Raw genomic sequence first — 16,702 nt, 5'->3', positions numbered from 1 at the left:
CAGCCTCACCCAGCGTTACTCTTCCACATGTGGAGCAAGTCCGCCTGGCCATGGCCTCTCCTGACACTCAGCTAACTCCCACCCCAGGGAGTCAGAGGACAGGGTCCACACAAGGGACAAGTGACCTGGGACCCGTGTCGGGACATCCCCTGCTGTGCTCTGGGACACCTGCCCCACCCCCCACAGGTGCAGCGTTAGTCGGTGGCAGGCAGCTGAAGCGTTGGAAAGAAAGCGCAGGAAGCAAACAGGGGCCTCTCCTGCGTGGGCAGTGCCAGGATGAAAGGGAACGGCAGGCCCCCAAGCCGCACACATCCTCCTACGGGCAGTAATACTGGCAAGGGATAGAAGAGGGACATCCTCAGAGAACAAAGCACAGCTCCTACCCTGCCTGCTAGCCAAGCACCCCTGAACCCCTGGGCTGTGTGCCCCTGGACTTGTTAGTGCAGGTAGCTGGTGCTGACACATATTTTAACAGCGAGGCAAATGGTTTTTGTGGAAGAGAATCCTGTGACCTCTGCAGCCAGATGTGGGGGTAAGAGGGGATTTGATCAAATCAGGGAGCTCCAGCACACGACACTCTGTGCCTCGAAATCTGAGAGCCGAGGCTTTTCGCCAGACTTAGCCATACTGGTTTGAAGCTCCTGATGGCTCCCAAATGTAGAGGAGAGGTCTGAAGTGCCTCCCGGTAGCTCCCAGGCACACAGAAAAGCCAAGGGGGCAATGGGAGCACACCAGCCCACTCCCGGAGGCACTTCGAGTCAGAGCTGCCACATGCACGGAGCACAAGCAGCGGGGAAGCCATAGCACGCTGGCTGGGAGAGCTGAGCGGGTGCATGTACACAGGTATGCAGGAATAACTCCGTGAATTACAGCAGCCATGAAGATCCTCTCCAGCCTTCTGTGAGCTTCCTCCACTGGGGTCAGCTGGGAACCGGGGCCGGCTGCAGCCTAAAGGTCAAACCAGCATTAGCGTCACCCTTCGTGCCACTCCGTCCTGAGCAAAGGAGGCAACTGGAGAACTGGCTGCTGGCAAACTACTGGGCTGCTTTGCCAAAAGCAGGAGGAAGCTGGCCTCCTTGAGCCCTTAGAGCTGGTGACAAATGCAGAGGGACTGTGTGTTTGCCCCCTCAGTCGCCTGCTGCTGCATAGTATGGGAGTTCGCATGCCCTGCACGCTGCAGGGAGAGGACTGGGGCATGGCTCCCTCAGGGAGGTCTCAGCTCCAAGCAGGAACAGCCTCCCAAAGCCCCTTCTCCAGACCTTCTTCCTCTGGGCACAGCCTGCAGCCAGCACTCCAGAGGGGGGTGAAGGCACACAGCATTCCCAGCTCCCACGGCACAGGCCTCACCGTCGGTCCGGGCATGGCACCTGCCCACGCAGGGCACCGAGGGGTCAGCACTTGTAATGCGCTCCACCAACACTCCGAACTAGCTGGGAGTTAGCCCTGCTGAGCTCACACGCTCACCACGCAGCCTGGGGGTCAGCGGGGAAGGGCTCCATGGTCCTGAGTCCCTGCGCGGGGATCCAAGCTGCTGGCTGAGCAGAGGGGATGCTGGACAGCCCCCCACTAGAAGAGGCGGGAGCTTGCTGCAGTGCTTGACAGCCACTAAGGGCAAGGAGGAAAGCAGGGGGCTGATCCAGTGCTCCCAAGCTAGAGAGTTGAGGTGTTCGCCCAGCACGAGCAGCCCGTGGGGGAAAGGTACAGCCAGTTACACCTGGAGAACCAGTGAGCAGCATCCAGAAGCGGAGGGGGCTTGGGGAGGGGGTTCTTTAACGCCACCGGCTCCACTGGTTGCTGTAGCAAAACAGACTTGAACCGGGTTAGCGGCTCCCAGGCCAACGCACATGGTGGCTCAGGGCTACATTTAATGCTGCATAGCAAAGGCTTCCTCATCTTCGCACAGAGTCTGCGTGCGCTCAAGGGCAGCGATATGAGAGCCAAAGGACTGCGCTTGCAAGCAGCAACCCTTCCGCACAGCCTGACCAGGCAGGCCGGGGCCCGGCAAACTTCCCTCTGGGGGAGAGGCTGGAGCCAGACACAAGAGCTGCCGTGCAGGCAGAGCTGCCAGCCAAAGACCTTGGCTCTCTGGCCACATTTCTGGAACACACATAACACCAAAGCAACTGTCCCAGGAACACCCTAGTTACCGGGGGGAAGCTCGGACAGTACGGCGCAAAGGATGGCATCCCCCACACTTGAGTGCGCCCCGGGAAAACCAGCAGCACCCACCTGCTAGCAGAGCACTCACAGGAGCAGGCCGCTTCTCGGCCATTCACAAGGAGGGCTTGATTCCCAATTGACGTCAGCCCCTTGCCCCCTACACCCCCAGCTGCCCCTGAAGTCAGGGAAGTGCCCTTTTACACACAAAGCCAGCCATGCCCATGCAGCACACGCCCAAGCACGGCCACCGCCAGGTGTGTTCTACCAGCCAGGCTGACATGCTCTGCACAACTGGGGCACAGTTCTGTACTCCTGAACTAAAAGCTTCGCCAGCTACCGTCTCAGTGACAGTGCCCAATGGGTGTCACGGGCCTTTCACAGCCACCGACAGCACTGGCCTCCCCAGTCCCCAGCTCCCCCACCCAGCAGCTCACCACGCACGCATGCTGGGGGGATCCCTCTGCAGCTCCTGGGGGAAGCAGCTGCTTCTCTGCTGGCTGGGGTTCCTCCATGGAGCGAGCCAGGTCAGAGAGACAGGGACGCTGAGTGACTGGGGTTTGTCCTTAGGAATCCCAGTAAGGAGACCAGGCGAGGTTCCACCCCACATGATGGGCCGGCCCACGCCCAGCCTCACATACGCTGCACAGCACACATCAGGCCTGCAGACTAACGAACATTTCACACAGCACCGGGCTAGCACCACAGGGGCTGGGAAGGAGCATGTGGTTAGGAGACACAGGTCTGGCTCCGGGGGCAGAGGGCTCATGGTGGCACGAACGCCAGGGCCAAGCACTCAATGCCTTGGGCAGGAAGGAACACCTGGCTCTGCAGTGTCCCCTCCTGTCACTCCAGAAGTGGCAACGATGGCTCGGAGAGGGACCTGGGGAACTGATCCCTTGACCTTGAGAAATGGACAGCATCTGCAAGAGGTTCCCAGGAAGCCCTGGGGGTGGCAGGGGTGTGCTTTTCCGTCCCTAGTTTGGAGCAGCCGGGGCAGGGCACCAGTGTCCTGCACAAGGACCTGGCTCCCCCAGGCAGATCCCAGAGGCTCTGCCCGTTGGAGGAAGGGGGCAAAGCCTGCACCCAGTGTGGGAGCCTGCTCTGTGAGCCTCCACTAATGCAGTGCCCTGAGCAGGCTGCTTGGCAATGGTGGAATGAGTTCTGTCCCTAAAACACAGCCCCAAAACAAGTTCTTTGGAGACTCGCTACCAAACAGAGCTGGGAGGGGAAAGGTCACAGCTGACCACTGCTAGACCCACCCCTCTCCTTATGACATCCCCGGAGCTCAGCAAGGGGAACCAACAGCCAAAGGGGCTCCCATTGCTGAGCAGCTGCAGGGCTCCTCCTCCAGCCCTGGTTTGCAGGCTAACAGTAGCAAGCTCACACATTGGGACAGGTCCGATAACAGGCCGCATGCACTGACCTGGGAGGAGCAGCACCAGCACAGGGCTAGAAACACGCAGTAAGTTACAGTGAGCAGCTCACACCACGCACCTGTTACCGAACGGATTGAACTGGCACGTCCTAGCACTCCTGTGAGGAAAAGCCATGCACTCCTTCAGCCAGGCACCGCACGTGTGCACGGACACTCACCTAGACCCTGGATGTGTGCTGGCAGTGATCACCACACTCAGCCCCACTGCACTCAAGCAGTGCCCAGACCACACGCCGGTGCCATGCATCACCGGGCTAGACTGCACACACTCGTGCATACCTTGGCTTGCCCCTGGGCAGCTGCATTCTGAGGTGCCACTTGTATTGGCTCCACTTTGGCTCCTGAGGGTTGCACTGTCTGCTCTTGCTTTGCTTTGGGGTCTGGGGTGGCTACTGGCCCTTCCTCCTGCGCAGCAGACGGGGAGCCAGGCTTCTCGGGTTCCTTCCCCACTGGTAGTGTTTTCAGCTCCGGACGTTTCTCCTCCTCCTGCTTCTCCGCTGGCCTAAGGCGAAGCCTGTGCTGTTTGGTTTTGCCTCGGGACATCAGGCTTCTCAGACCCACCGAGATCTCATCCTTGGGGCCAGTCTCCTTGGGCTCCGACTTCGGGGAGGACACAGGCAATGGAGGTGAAGACATCACCCTGGGTGGTGCCTTCTCTTCCTTCTTGGCTGGGGAAGCTGGCTCAGGAGACTTCCCGTCCCTCCCCAGCTCCTTGGTGCTGCCAGAGTCCTCACCAGGCAGGACTTTGCGCACCACCTTCCGCACCACCCTCACCACTCTCTTCCTGGACAGGCCCTGGCTCTCCTCTCCCAGCAGCTCGGGCTGGGCCAACGAGCCAGCCCTGGATCCTTGCAGGCCATTCATGGTCAGGGCAGGTGCGTGGGAGGGCGGCTGGTTCTCGCCGTTGAGCAGAGGCTCTGGGCTCTTCACACTCTCTGGACGCTCTGGGCTTCGAAAAGCGGGTAGATCGTCTTTCCCTGCATTTGGATTTTCTGACTACAGTTACAAATACATGAGCACATTACAGGAGGGCATCCCCTTACCACAAAACACACACACGCACACAGAGACCTCGCTTCAGCAGATAACCCAGCCTCAGCCTCCCCTGCCAACCCCTCCAGTGCATCCACATGGCAGGTGACACAAAGAGAGGAGAAGAGTGTTCTGGGCTCCATCCTGCGCCCACTGCCATCAGCAGTAGTTCTGCCATCGGCTGCAATGGGCACAGGACTGGGCCTTGGAGCTACAGACACTTTGTTTAGTGTTCATGGTTTCCCAGGCCAGGACAAGCTTGTTCATGTGAGACAGCTTACGAAGAGCACCGGTAACAAAGCTGCACCCCTCACGGAGTCCAGACTGTTAGAATGGGTTCCTGTCTGCATCCTGTATCACTTGCCATACCGGTATTGCCCTGGCCTCTTCCTTTGTCATTCAGTGTTGAACGCATTCTACAACAATATGCATTACCTCACCTTTTGGGGGCGAAGCCAGACCTTTTGGCACCTGCTCCCCTATTTGGTGTAAACATTGCTTGTGCCAATCAGAGGCGAACACACACAGGTTTTGGGCCCCGTCCCCTATGACACTTCTGTGATGTCATAGTGAGTACTTTAGGGGTTGCCCTGCCATGTGCAGGCAGAGAGAGGAAGAAAACGTATCCCGTGTATCCTGTGTACCCCCCGTAACCGAGCCTGATCAACTCGAAGCCTCTCTCTCAGCTCATGTGTTTCAAATAGAGCTTCTATGTTTGCCGGTCGTGATGCGCTGGTTTGTATTTGTAAGTATCAGTTATTACTAAATGCTGCATTTTGTTTATAAATATTGTTAGTAGATATTTTAGGTATTGTGTGTTTTAGGTTTTGTTAACTCTATTAGCTAATCATAAGCTGCTCCCTTACCCCTTGTAACTATCTCCAATAAAATTTAAAATTGATTAATTTTAGTTGTGTGTGTGTCTGCAGTTTGCCTCGTGACCCATCCTCCCCTTGCATCTCTTACCTATATAGTCTGTTGCCACGTGCAGCCTGGTAAATAACAGGCCTGCATGTTCTTTTGCCCCTGCGAATACGTGGCAATCTACACAGACCAGCCACTGCTCTGTAGGATGCTCCCCAAGGGTTTGGAAAAGGAGCCGTGGTGGATGGCTCTCTCTGGATAGGGCCTTCTCCATGCCACTGCTGCTTTGAGCTCTAGCGCCAGGGCTAACGGAAACACTCCCAGAAAGTTTCACTACATTTCCAGGGCAGGCAGGAGAAGATGATGTCAATGTGCGACCCTACCTGCTGGAGCGTCTACCACCACAATGCTGGGGGACACCTGAACTTGCAGATGCAGGCTCCACCTCCCTGCAACAGGGGAGAAGGGCACCCGCAGCACAAGGGATGGAGGACAGTTGGTCCCCACCTCCTGCAAGGGCCAGTCTGGTGGGGGATGGGGGAGAAACCTCTCCCTACACTTTAACTGGAGGAGACAACCTGCAGATGCCTAGACCAGCAGACTCCCCCTGCTCTGGGCTCAGCTGCTCAAAGCACGTAGAGATGGCTGGGGTTCCTGCCTCCGCCATGACAATACCAGGACGCACACACGAGTCCTGCACGGGTTGGGGGACTCTTCTCACAGGTTTTATGTTGCTGCCAGACACCAGTGGGACTAGCCCAAGACGTGGGCATTTGAGCCGAATATAATTAATTCAAGGCCTCCACTGAGACTTCCCATGGTGAAGGGGGCGGCAGGGGTGGGTTCCACCCTGCCCCCGCTGCCTGCAGAGAGGCAGGTGGATAAGGAACCTGCCAATTCCTTGGCAAGAAGGATAAACAAAGAGCTTTGAACTAAAGCCTGGAGCCAAGCCCTGTGGCGTCAGCTCTGCATCATGTCGCTAGTGGTGGCTGCAGCAGGAATACCAAATTACAGAGAAATACCCCGAGGGCCAGAGATCTGCTCTTCCCACCCTGCCAGGAACAAGTGGCTCCCACCCACCCTCCACGATCCAGGCAGGGAGAGATGCAAGAGCCTAGGCCAGCACAGATCCTGCTGGGTGTCTCAGACTGCTGCCCTCGTCCCCCCTCTGTATGCGGCTCATTTGGTGACCCACCTCGTCCTGACTACGCCCCTCACCTGTTCCTCATATGCACCTGCCAAGACCTTTGTCTGTCACTCAGCTCTGGGCTTCTCTCCCTGTGAATTATTTACTGCCCTGGTGATAGTGAAACGGATCCCACTAGCATGGCACTACCGGTGCTCCCTTCATCAGGCAGTCCCTGTTTGATCTCCAGGCCTCTAGGCAGAGGTAGGAACAAAGCCAGCTAGAGAGTCTGCATTCGGGCTGGTACCATGCAGGCAGCATCTCCCAATCCCACCGCAATTTTCTGTTCCCTAAATGCCGCCAATAATGCCCCATCATTCAAAGCTGAGCGCTCAGAATAGCCTCCCCAGCCTCGTGCAGGAAGCTGCGTGCTCCATTTAGCTTTCTATTTCAGAAGGGGAGGATGAGGGAAATCATCCTGGCCAGCAGGTTTGGAACAGCAGCAGGGGTTCTGCAGCATGTTCACACACTCAGCAATTCTCCCTGCAAATCGGTGCCCCACAAACAGGGCACGCCTTGGAATTTCCTTCCCAGCTCATTTACCATCACGTATGACGTTATTCCTGATGCAAACCACAAAAAAACCTTTTATTGCCCTCCAGAAAACCCCACCCCCCAATGCTCCAATTAAAGCCAACACAGGAAAGAAGAGATGTGCTGAAGGTGGAGAAAGACCAGCAGGCAGCAGAGCGCCCATCTGAGTGAGCAGCCAAGCCCCCAACGGGTTAACCTTGCACAGCAGGTGGTGGCAAAATCCAGGTTAAAGAGACCCTGTTTGTGTCACCGATCCTAGCCAGAGCGGGTCGCACGCCGGTGAGATCTGAGGCAGGGATAATACATTAGACTTGAATCTAGCCTCCTTAACAGACTGCACTGCAGCACAGGCTGTCTTGAGAAGCACTCTGCAGCAAGTTGACTGGGAAGGCAAAGCACTCACAAAAACAGCCTCTCCGGGGGTGCCCACCCTGCACTTCACTCCCCACCACTAGGGCACTGCCCCAGGCCCCCGCAGACAGGACAAGGTCCCACAGCAGAAGGCATTCAGAGGGAACAGGGCTTGTGACTGGCAGGGTGAAGGACCCTTGCTCTCTTGTGCACCATGCAGCTCTGGGGAGCAGCTCCCAAGAAAGCCAGCTCAGCTCTGTGCCTATGGGAAAAGCTGTGGCATTCGCTTCAGGTTGGGCAAATACCTTATGGGCAAAGTCCTCTCTGGCAAGGGACAGGGATCCCCTGGAAAGGCAAGCCGCGTCCCACAGCCCCTGGACCCGGCGACGAGCGGGTGGTCGGTCTGTGCTGAGTGGCTGCCACCCAGCCCTCTTGTCAGCTGGGGAGGAGCTCCCAAAGGGTCAGCCAGCAGCAGCCCACATGGGAACAACGTTCCCAGAGCCAGGGACCTGCCTGCTGATACTGCATCAATCGAGATGTCGCTGATTAATGCCACTGAAGTGAGAAGTGACACTGCTGGGTGTCAGAGGGGCAGCATCTCCACAGCTCCGCTACCGCAGCCTGCGCTCTCTCTGAACAGCAGGATAGCTCTCTGGACACAGGACTGGAGGAGAGGAGGCTGCACCCATCCTAATCTGCCAGTCACGCAGATTAGTGCTGATGCTGTATGTATCTTTTTGTAAGGTCACTTCTACAGCAATACAGTCCCAGCAAGATGAGCTGGGACTTTGGTAAGATTACTGCTTTACCAGGACGGTTTGTCATTTCTTTCCTCCAGAGGGGTCCCACACAGCTTTGCTAAATCACCAATATCCAGGAATCACTTGATCCACCTCTGGAATTCAGCCACCTCTGGGGAGGAGCCGAGCAGCTCATGCCACAACAAAGGAAAGAAAGGAAAGTTTGGTGTGGGGACAGGAGACACAAGGACGCTGACGGAACATGTCCCAGGACCTTTACTAGCCCTGCACAGCAGAGCAAGCCTGGGCTCCTAAGGGTGCATGTGAAAGACAATCCCAATAACCTGCCACCACTCTATGGATCAGCCTGGCGAGGAGCACAGAGCGACCCTGCTGGGACATGAACCACTGCTTCCAGCAGCTCAGCATCTGAGCCTTAGCACAACAACCAGCCATCCCCTCTCAAATCAGCTGATGCCCTCTCCTTCGGCTCCACCCTCATTAGCACAGAGGGATCTGCCCCCAGCCTCTGGGTTACAGGCACTATGTGAATGCAGAATGACACACTCCGTGACCACTTCTACCTGCAGTTCATGCTCAGCCAATCAAATCCCCATTCTACTTCCATCCCGTCTCCAAGATAACAACCCTGCAGCCACAGAATCACACTCCCTGACCCCCAATAAGCGAGGCACTAGGCAAGGGATGCAGGCTGGCCTGATGGCTCAAAACAGCACATGGCAGAGGCAGCCTGGGCACTGCCACATGGGCTTCACCCAGAACCTCTACAGGCCTCTCTGACCTACCCAGGGGTGTGACCAGCTGCCCCCAGAGGGAGCCGCACCCAGCCCACTGCGCCTGGGGAGAGCGGCTTCTCCTCACTGGATAAATCCCACCCTCAGAAAGGAAAAGCAGCAGCTGCTTTGCTGAACCAGTTGCTCACCACCTTGGACGGGTAACGCCGCATACCCCAGAGCCAGAAGCGGCACACCTCCCTGTCACCAGCACTGCTAGTACCAGCCCAAAGAGTGGGCTGCCCGTCAAGCAGAGTGCTCTGGTACCTGCCGTTAATGGCCTTTGGGTCTCACAGGAGGTTGTCTGGGCCTGTGAGCGAGCACGAGCTGGATGCAGCACTCAAAGCTAGCCCCCCTGATCCCACAGACACTTACTGCCCCATCCTCTTTCCCAGTTTTTCTCACAGATAAAACTTTGTCTTCGTCCTTAACCTGGGGGATAAACAGAGAAGAGGGGCACATTTCAGTCAGAGCTCTCCAAGGGACTTCGAGTTTCTCTTGCACGCACTTTGCACTAGCACATTCTGAGCACACAAGCGTGGCCAAGATCAGAGCTGTGGGGGTGAAGCTGCTTCCAGAGACTTCGGCTCTTGTGCAATTCACTGCTGTGACCACAAGAGTCGAAGCAGAAGCAGGACCTCTGTAACTCACCACTGCAGAACGCTGGGGCAAACAGCTTAGTAACGTTCAAAGATGACAACAGTTATGAGAGCAAGAGTAGCATTAGCATGGAGAAAGTTACAAGACCTACTGATACTCATGCTTCAGAGCAAAGAGCGGCTGCTTGTGGGGCTCAGGAAGCAACAGCCGCCCAAGAGATGCCATTACACAGGAGTGTGTGTTGCGGGGGGCTTTTGTGCCTTCCTCTGAAGCACAGGCCGTGGCAAAGCCAGGGACCCTGAGAGTGCATTCAGTACACAGTAAAGCTTATGGCTTCCCTGACATTCACAAGCATTGGAGATGAGTGCAAAAATGTTTCCCAGTTATTTCAAAATCAAAAACCGCACCAGGCCTGCTGCGGAGGAGAAAGCAGAGATGACACTGAAACACTCCTGCTGTGTGGCTTTGTAACACCACTCTGCCCTCGGTCAGTGACATGCCGACATGCTCCATAGCTCACAGCAGCTAAGCTCCGTCGAACGGGAGGGACTGTATTTGCAGTTGGTGACGTGGCTGGCACATAAAGCCCCATTTCCCCTCCCCAGGAGGGTTTCTGGCTTTCTGCTTGTTACTCAGTTTAGCTCTGACAAGGGAGCTAAACTGAGTAACAAGTGAAAAGCCAAGTGCTCAGATAAGGAAAGTGAGCTGGCTTGGGGCGAGCTGCCCCTGCTCTTACCACATCGATGCCATATTGCAAGTTAAACGTAATCAGCTAATCTCTCCAGCAGCCACCCCTTTGGAAGCGCCGGCGAACACAAGCACATGCCTCTGCCCACCCTGGAAAACTCCAGGGAAGGCCCCGAGTGACCAGGCCTGCTTTAAACCTGGCAGTGCTCTGAAAAGGCCTCTCTACAGCAGAGGATAGACCAATTTGGAGGAAACTTTCCTTGGCCTGTGTGACTGTGCCCTGCACTGCATTAGCAACGAGGGGTCGCTGGCACCAGGAAGAACAGCAACACCCCCCATGAATAGCTGATCTCTAGTCAGGGCAAGCCACCGCCCAAGGTGTGCCATCTTAACAGGGACAGCCCAATTACGGGCCTGAGCCAAAGCTCACTGAAAACCTTGGAACAACTCCCATGGACTCCACTGGTTCTAGGATCAGATCCTAAGAGAGGCCTTTAAAACAGAAAGCAGCATGAAAAGCCTTACCATGAAATACAGTACTGGAGTTACAGAGTCAACAGTCCCTGCATTCGGCTGTTTCTCCCTGAAGCCTACCGAACCCCTGTGCCCCAGCTGAACGCACCCCCGGGAAGTGGGATTTCAGCAATTCCCATCCCTGTGGAGCAGCATTTACGGCTGACTGCTGTCCCCAGCTTTAGCTGAGGGAAATACAGTGTCCGCCCCCGCACGAGGCAAGTGGCAATTAAACGTGGTGAGGAACATCTTCCGTGAAAGGTCAGTCACGAGCGCGCCACTAGTGGCATTAGTAAGTCACCCACTCAGGCCATGCATTAGTAACCCTTCCTTGGGGTAATCCCCCTGATACCATGGTACAAGGGGGAACTCAGCTCCCACCCCACATGCACAGCTACTGTAAAACTTGGGTTCCAGGATGTAACAGGCTTCAGTGTCTCACCATTTCAGTGCTTCCAGTGCACCCAGCCTCTCACCCAGCAAAGCCGCGGCTCCCGCACGGCACTTGGCCCCCAGAGCCCGGAGCTCTCCGGATCAGGAGCTAGCAGAACACCTTGGGAAGCTTCTCCGGAACACTGAAACACTCCCCAAGCACATCTCCACCCTGGAGCTCAGTGACTGCATTTAGAATCAGCTTGACTCATGGTACCAAAGAAGTCTCACAAGGTGAGGTCAGTGCACAGAAGGGAACCCTTCCTCACCAGCTTGGGTTACTGCTGGCACTGGTGAGCACAGCTCAGCCCCGCTACCCCAAGAGTGGCTCTTACGGCTTGGGCATTGCTCCTGCACATTCCACTCCAGAGCAGCCAAGTCCCTTCATTTGCAAGAGTGACTGACCGCACAGCAGCTGTGGGCTCTCCGCCTTGCCTCCCTGCACAGACCCCAAAGCCGAGGTTACAGTCATGTTCTTACAGCACAGCTGGACTAGAGCCCAGATGTTAGTGCTGCTTAACATGGGTTTAGAAGACACAGAGTATTTACCAGGCAGATGTTAGTGATGGGGGGAGCAGCTCCCAGTTTGCTCAGTTCACGGGGGGGAATTTTGTCCCGGCACAGAGGACATCACTGAAATCCCACGTCAGGCCTTGTGCTGGCCTGCTGCACTGGGGGAATTGCACTCAAGGTGAGCAGCACATCGCACCAGGCGGAAGTTCACAGCAGCTGTTTAAAACGAAGTGCCTGAAGTGCATGCTGCATTGCTGTGCCCGCCCTCCCAGGCCCCACCACGACTCCTCACCCAGTAAGCTCCCCAAACTGGGCAAACTAGGGGCAGCTTCCTGGTAACATGCTGTCTGCTGGGCACACAAACTGCTCAAAGGCCGAGCACGGCAGGGACGGCAAACACAAAAGAGACTTCCCTTTTGTTCCCAGAATGCAAACCGTGAAGAAAAGGCCATGGTGATGTCACGTGGAGCTGGAACCGGGACAGCTACCCTGACTGGGAGGAAGAAAGGGGAGAGGTGAAACTTAGTTAAAGCGATGACCTTGCTTCTTCCAATCAGCAGGCGTGCTGGGCCATGCCTGGGATGCATACAGGGGGCAAGGCAGGGAAAGGGGGAAGCCATCCAAGGACATTTACAATAATCAATTCTGTAAAATGAGAGGTATTACATGAGGAAGGCATGAGAGCAGAGCTGGACTGAACGCTCTGCACATGGGGAGAACAGCCAGGCAGAGAACCAAACTCCAGCCATGTCTCCAGACAACAGCTTGGGCACAGACTATTGGGAGATACATTTTCTTCTGTTTTCCTGTTAATTAGCTAAAAGCTGCTCCTGCCCTTGCTGTTCTCAGCAACAGCGTTACAGGAGAACAGCAGCACAAGACAAGCAGCCAGCTAATAAAACAAACAGACAGAGCCTCAGTCGTCAGGGCTCAGCTGCTGGTATGTCCCCAGCAGGAACCCCAGCACTCACAGGCATATCTACCCCAAGGAGTTCCTGGAATTTAAGCAGCAACTATACGTAAAATGTAAACACAATACAGATCTATACGAAGTGCCCCAATTATGCCCTCTAGGACTAGGGCAGGGTCACTGCTTCCCCTCCTGACCTGTCCCGTACTGAGGGGAGAGGCACACACCCTGCCAGCTCTGACATACGGCTCTGGCCTTTGGCAAAGAGGACAAATTGTGCAGTGTAAAATAGAGATCTCAGCATTTCCACTGGCTAGACAGCGTAAGGTAAATTACCGAAGAGACAACTCAGCCCAAAGTCCAGCAGCTCAAGGAAGTCTGGTTGCTCCAGTGCCTGGAGAAGAAGCGAGCTTCCTAGCTAAACTGCGCCCCTTCCTATTTATCACTAACATGTGGCACCGTAAGCGTGCACAGTGCTACACCTGCCCCAGAGAGCTCCCAGCCCTGGAAGTGCAACCCCCAGCAACACAACGGAGCAAACACACACACAGTCACTGCAGCCGATAACGTGCAGCCATGCCGTTACCGCACTGGCGACTCCAGGGGGCTAAACAAGTCCTGACAAGGAAACCTCTACAGCACACCTCTCCAGTCACACCGCAAGAACGAAAACCAACAATGGAGTGAACTAGTGCCGGCTTTCTGCCCATGGGCCCAATTACGTCTGCGCTGCAGGTGTGGCTAGAAGCTGAAAGGCTCAGCCAGCCTGCCTGAGGGATGGAGACGTGAGAAGTGCTGGGCTCCAGCAGGGACCACATCGCGTGGATCAGTGGAGGGCTTGGTTGGACCTGCATGTGGTGGAATTGTTAGAGTGCTGAGCGAGGCTCAGAGCCCAGCAGGGCAGGAGCACACAAGTGACAGCCCTGCAGCTCTCCACCAGCAGAAACCTGGTGAACTGAATACAGAGACCTCCTGACAACTGCCACAGCCTCCATTGGCACGAACTGTCCTCGGCTGCCCATCATCACGGCACCAGTCAGCTAGAGCCAGACTGTACAGAAATCAGCTCTCGGGAGGAGGGTGGGGTGCTGGCCTGTCCCGTAGGCGTTCCCAGCTGCTCTAGCCTGGGAGAACCCAAGTGAGTGCAGATCTAGTGAAAGGAAAGGGGACGCTCCAGCCACCACGAGGGAAAGGGGCTTTCCCAGGTTTAACAGAGAGAGCAAACCCTTCCAAGGGGTAACTCCTGTTTAATGCCAGTGCCCCACGCCCCCTGGAGAATGGATTTCACACACACCCATCCCTTCGGCTGAGCTCGTGCTCAGACCCCCAGGAACCCTCTAGCAGCAGCAGCAGGCTGCATGCACCCCACTTTTAAAAGCACAAACCAAGCAGATTTCTTAAGCTTTCCAGCCATTCCACACCCTCTCCTCAAGCCTCAAGCCACTGGAGAGAGAGAGAGCTAGGCAAAGCGGAAGGCACCCTGTTGGGCAACGGTGCCTTCGCCCCATCCCCCAGGAGCGTGCTACACTCGGCTCCCCCCGGCAGATTCAGAGAACAGCCTTGCCTCCAGCACGCCCTGTGGGATATGCAGTCGCCCTCCTGCCCATGATAGGAGAGGCCAGGCAGACGCAAAGGTCCTGGAGATCGCTTCCCCCAAACAAATCCAGAGAGCCCCACAGGATCCTGTCTGAGCTGCGCTCTGGCCACTGCCACCCAGAGAAACAGAACAGGGCTCTAACCCTGCTAGTGTGTCAGCGACTCGGGGTCTCAACAGGGCGCACGCTGGGAGGGAGGTTTAAATCCATTCAAACCCAAACGCTGGGCTGGCACCAGCTGGGGGGCCACCCTGGCCCAGCACCCTGCAGGGGTAGCGTTTCCCAGCCGAAGCTCTCGGGCACTGGGGCTGAAGGTAGCACTGAAATACCCGTGGAAAGTGCATTTCACAGGCACTCTCACTCATTCTTAGCCAGAGTGAATGGAACGGCCCCACAGCAACAATGGCCCCCCTGGCCCTGCCCAGGGGAACATAACGCTGGGGGAGGCTGCCAGACAGCTCTGGAGACGTGCAGCCAGAAAACTGGCACAGCCTGGGCCACAGCAGGACAAGCTCCCCACCCCAGCCTGCCTCAGCCCTGTCCTGCAGCAAAGCCTCTGGAGTGAGGGGACCGGTCCCTGCCCACCCCTCTGCCGAGAAGAGCCACAAGGGGTCATTACAATGAGCTGCCTGGGACACTGGCCCACTCAGGCACCCACCAGAGAGCAGCTGATATCAGATAAGATATCCTGTAGTCACTGTCGGATATGGACTGGTGACAGATACCCCACAGCCTCTGAGCCAGCCTCTGGCATGAGCTAGCAAACTCCAGTGGGGCAAGGTCCCTCCTCCCTGAGCGCCCCTCCCCTCTCCAGCCAGCCCCACACCCGGCACTCACCACTGGCTCTGAGACGCTGGCTGCGTGTCAGTGCTGCTGGCTGTCAACCACCAGGGCCCCAGGATTTCAGTGAGCCCAAACAGGGCGATGAGTGGCTTGGGGACAGCCCAGCTCCCCGGCACAGCTCCTGGGCAACGACTGTATGAGGGCTGTGGCAGGCTGGCCAGGCAGGGACGATCCACCCAGACCCTTGTACAGATTGGGCGGTGGGAAGGAATCCGTTTGGGGAAATGAGCTGCTGCCTCCCCTCCCCAGGATCTGAACTTGTTATACATGTCAAAACTCTGACCACAAATTTGGAGGCAGAGACATCTGTCTGGTTTCCTGCTTCCGGCTCCGTCAGACAGTCCCTATCTGAGACCAGTCCTGTCCCAGAGAGGAGCCTCCCCCCAGAACTCCAGCCAAGCACTGAGTTATCCAGGGGGGTCTCCCTCTCACATAAGACCAGCATAGCCCAGCTTCACTACTCAACCAACCCGGCAGCAGGGACCATAGAGTCAGAGCTGCGTAGTCACAGCTGGTGACGGGCACATCAGCAGGCTGCGTCCTGGCTCCTGGCTGGTGCGTGGCTGCCGTTAGCCTTGTGCTAATGCTGGGCAGACCCACTCCACAGCCTTGGCTGGCCAGCAGCAGCTCCCACACAGCCCCACACCAGCAGGGCTACATGCAGGCAGGTACCACTGCTGCCCCTCAGCACTGCCGGGGTCCCTGCTAACGCATCCGCCTTGGAAACCGTTTTCCTTATACACAACGGTGTAAGCCAGAGATGCTGACAGGCTTTACAATCCAGAGCTCGTGCCACAGAAAACTGGCTCCTCTAAGCAGCTTTTTATCCTCCTGTGTTCAACTGGTCTCCAGTTCTCCTATCTCTCCTTTTATTTGTACCTGATGATTTGTTCTGTTCCACTTTGCTTTGCTTTGGCCAGTGCTCAGCCTGCTCTGGTTAGCTTCCCCAGACACAGCAAGCAAAGGCTTCTGCATGGGTCTGCTCTGTAACGAGAATGATCACGCAGGCACCAGACTGCTCCTGATGAGGTGGAAAACCCTCCAGGCTGGTTCTTTACCAAGCAAAGCTTTAAGCCAGGGTAGCCAGCAGGTGGACCGGGGCCAAAGCCAGACCTCCAGACACTTTTGAACTGACTGCAAAATCTTTTTATTTACTTTTATTATTATTTTCTCTGGAGTCTGGACCTTGACAAAAGATAACTGCTTCCCCCTAGCTTAAGCCAACGCTGCGATCCAGAGGGGAACCCAGCGACGCCCAGGAATGAATTCCTGTCACGGAGTCCCCGGGCAATGCACTGGAACAGCTCCCCACAAAACCAGTCAGGACTTTGGGGACCCTCCTCTCCCTTGGAGCAGACTTGTTCAGGGCAACAAGCTCACACGTCTTCACCTCCTGGGTCTCTCCTTGGAGCATTCAGCATCCTCTGCCCCTCCGTGCGCTTCCCACAGCGAGCCCACCCAGGCGGGGTCCTGGGGAAGCCACAGGGTCCTGCACCCCCACTTTGCAGTCAGA

General features: G+C 56.4%; 1 protein-coding gene across 14 annotated transcripts in view; it reads right to left on the bottom strand.

Moving 5' to 3' along the window:
* Positions 1–16,702, bottom strand: part of MYO18A (myosin XVIIIA) — a 143,531-nt gene that overhangs the window by 67,139 nt on the left and 59,690 nt on the right. For 2 of the 14 annotated variants that reach the window (XM_075074066.1, XM_075074068.1), the window contains exon 3: positions 3,875–4,591. The exons of 7 other annotated variants lie outside the window; for them this stretch is intronic. In XM_075074066.1, the coding sequence (XP_074930167.1) occupies positions 3,875–4,591 (717 nt within the window). Of the gene's footprint in view, positions 1–870; positions 949–3,874; positions 4,592–9,471; positions 9,547–16,702 lie in introns of those variants that run through there. 5 more of the 14 variants (XM_032788738.2, XM_075074067.1, XM_075074069.1 and 2 more) reach the window with 5 other exon arrangements.

The sequence above is a fragment of the Chelonoidis abingdonii genome, chromosome 20 (assembly GCF_003597395.2).
Source record: "Chelonoidis abingdonii isolate Lonesome George chromosome 20, CheloAbing_2.0, whole genome shotgun sequence".
Taxonomy (NCBI): domain Eukaryota; kingdom Metazoa; phylum Chordata; order Testudines; family Testudinidae; genus Chelonoidis; species Chelonoidis abingdonii.
This window is presented reverse-complemented; position numbering and strand designations above follow the sequence as displayed.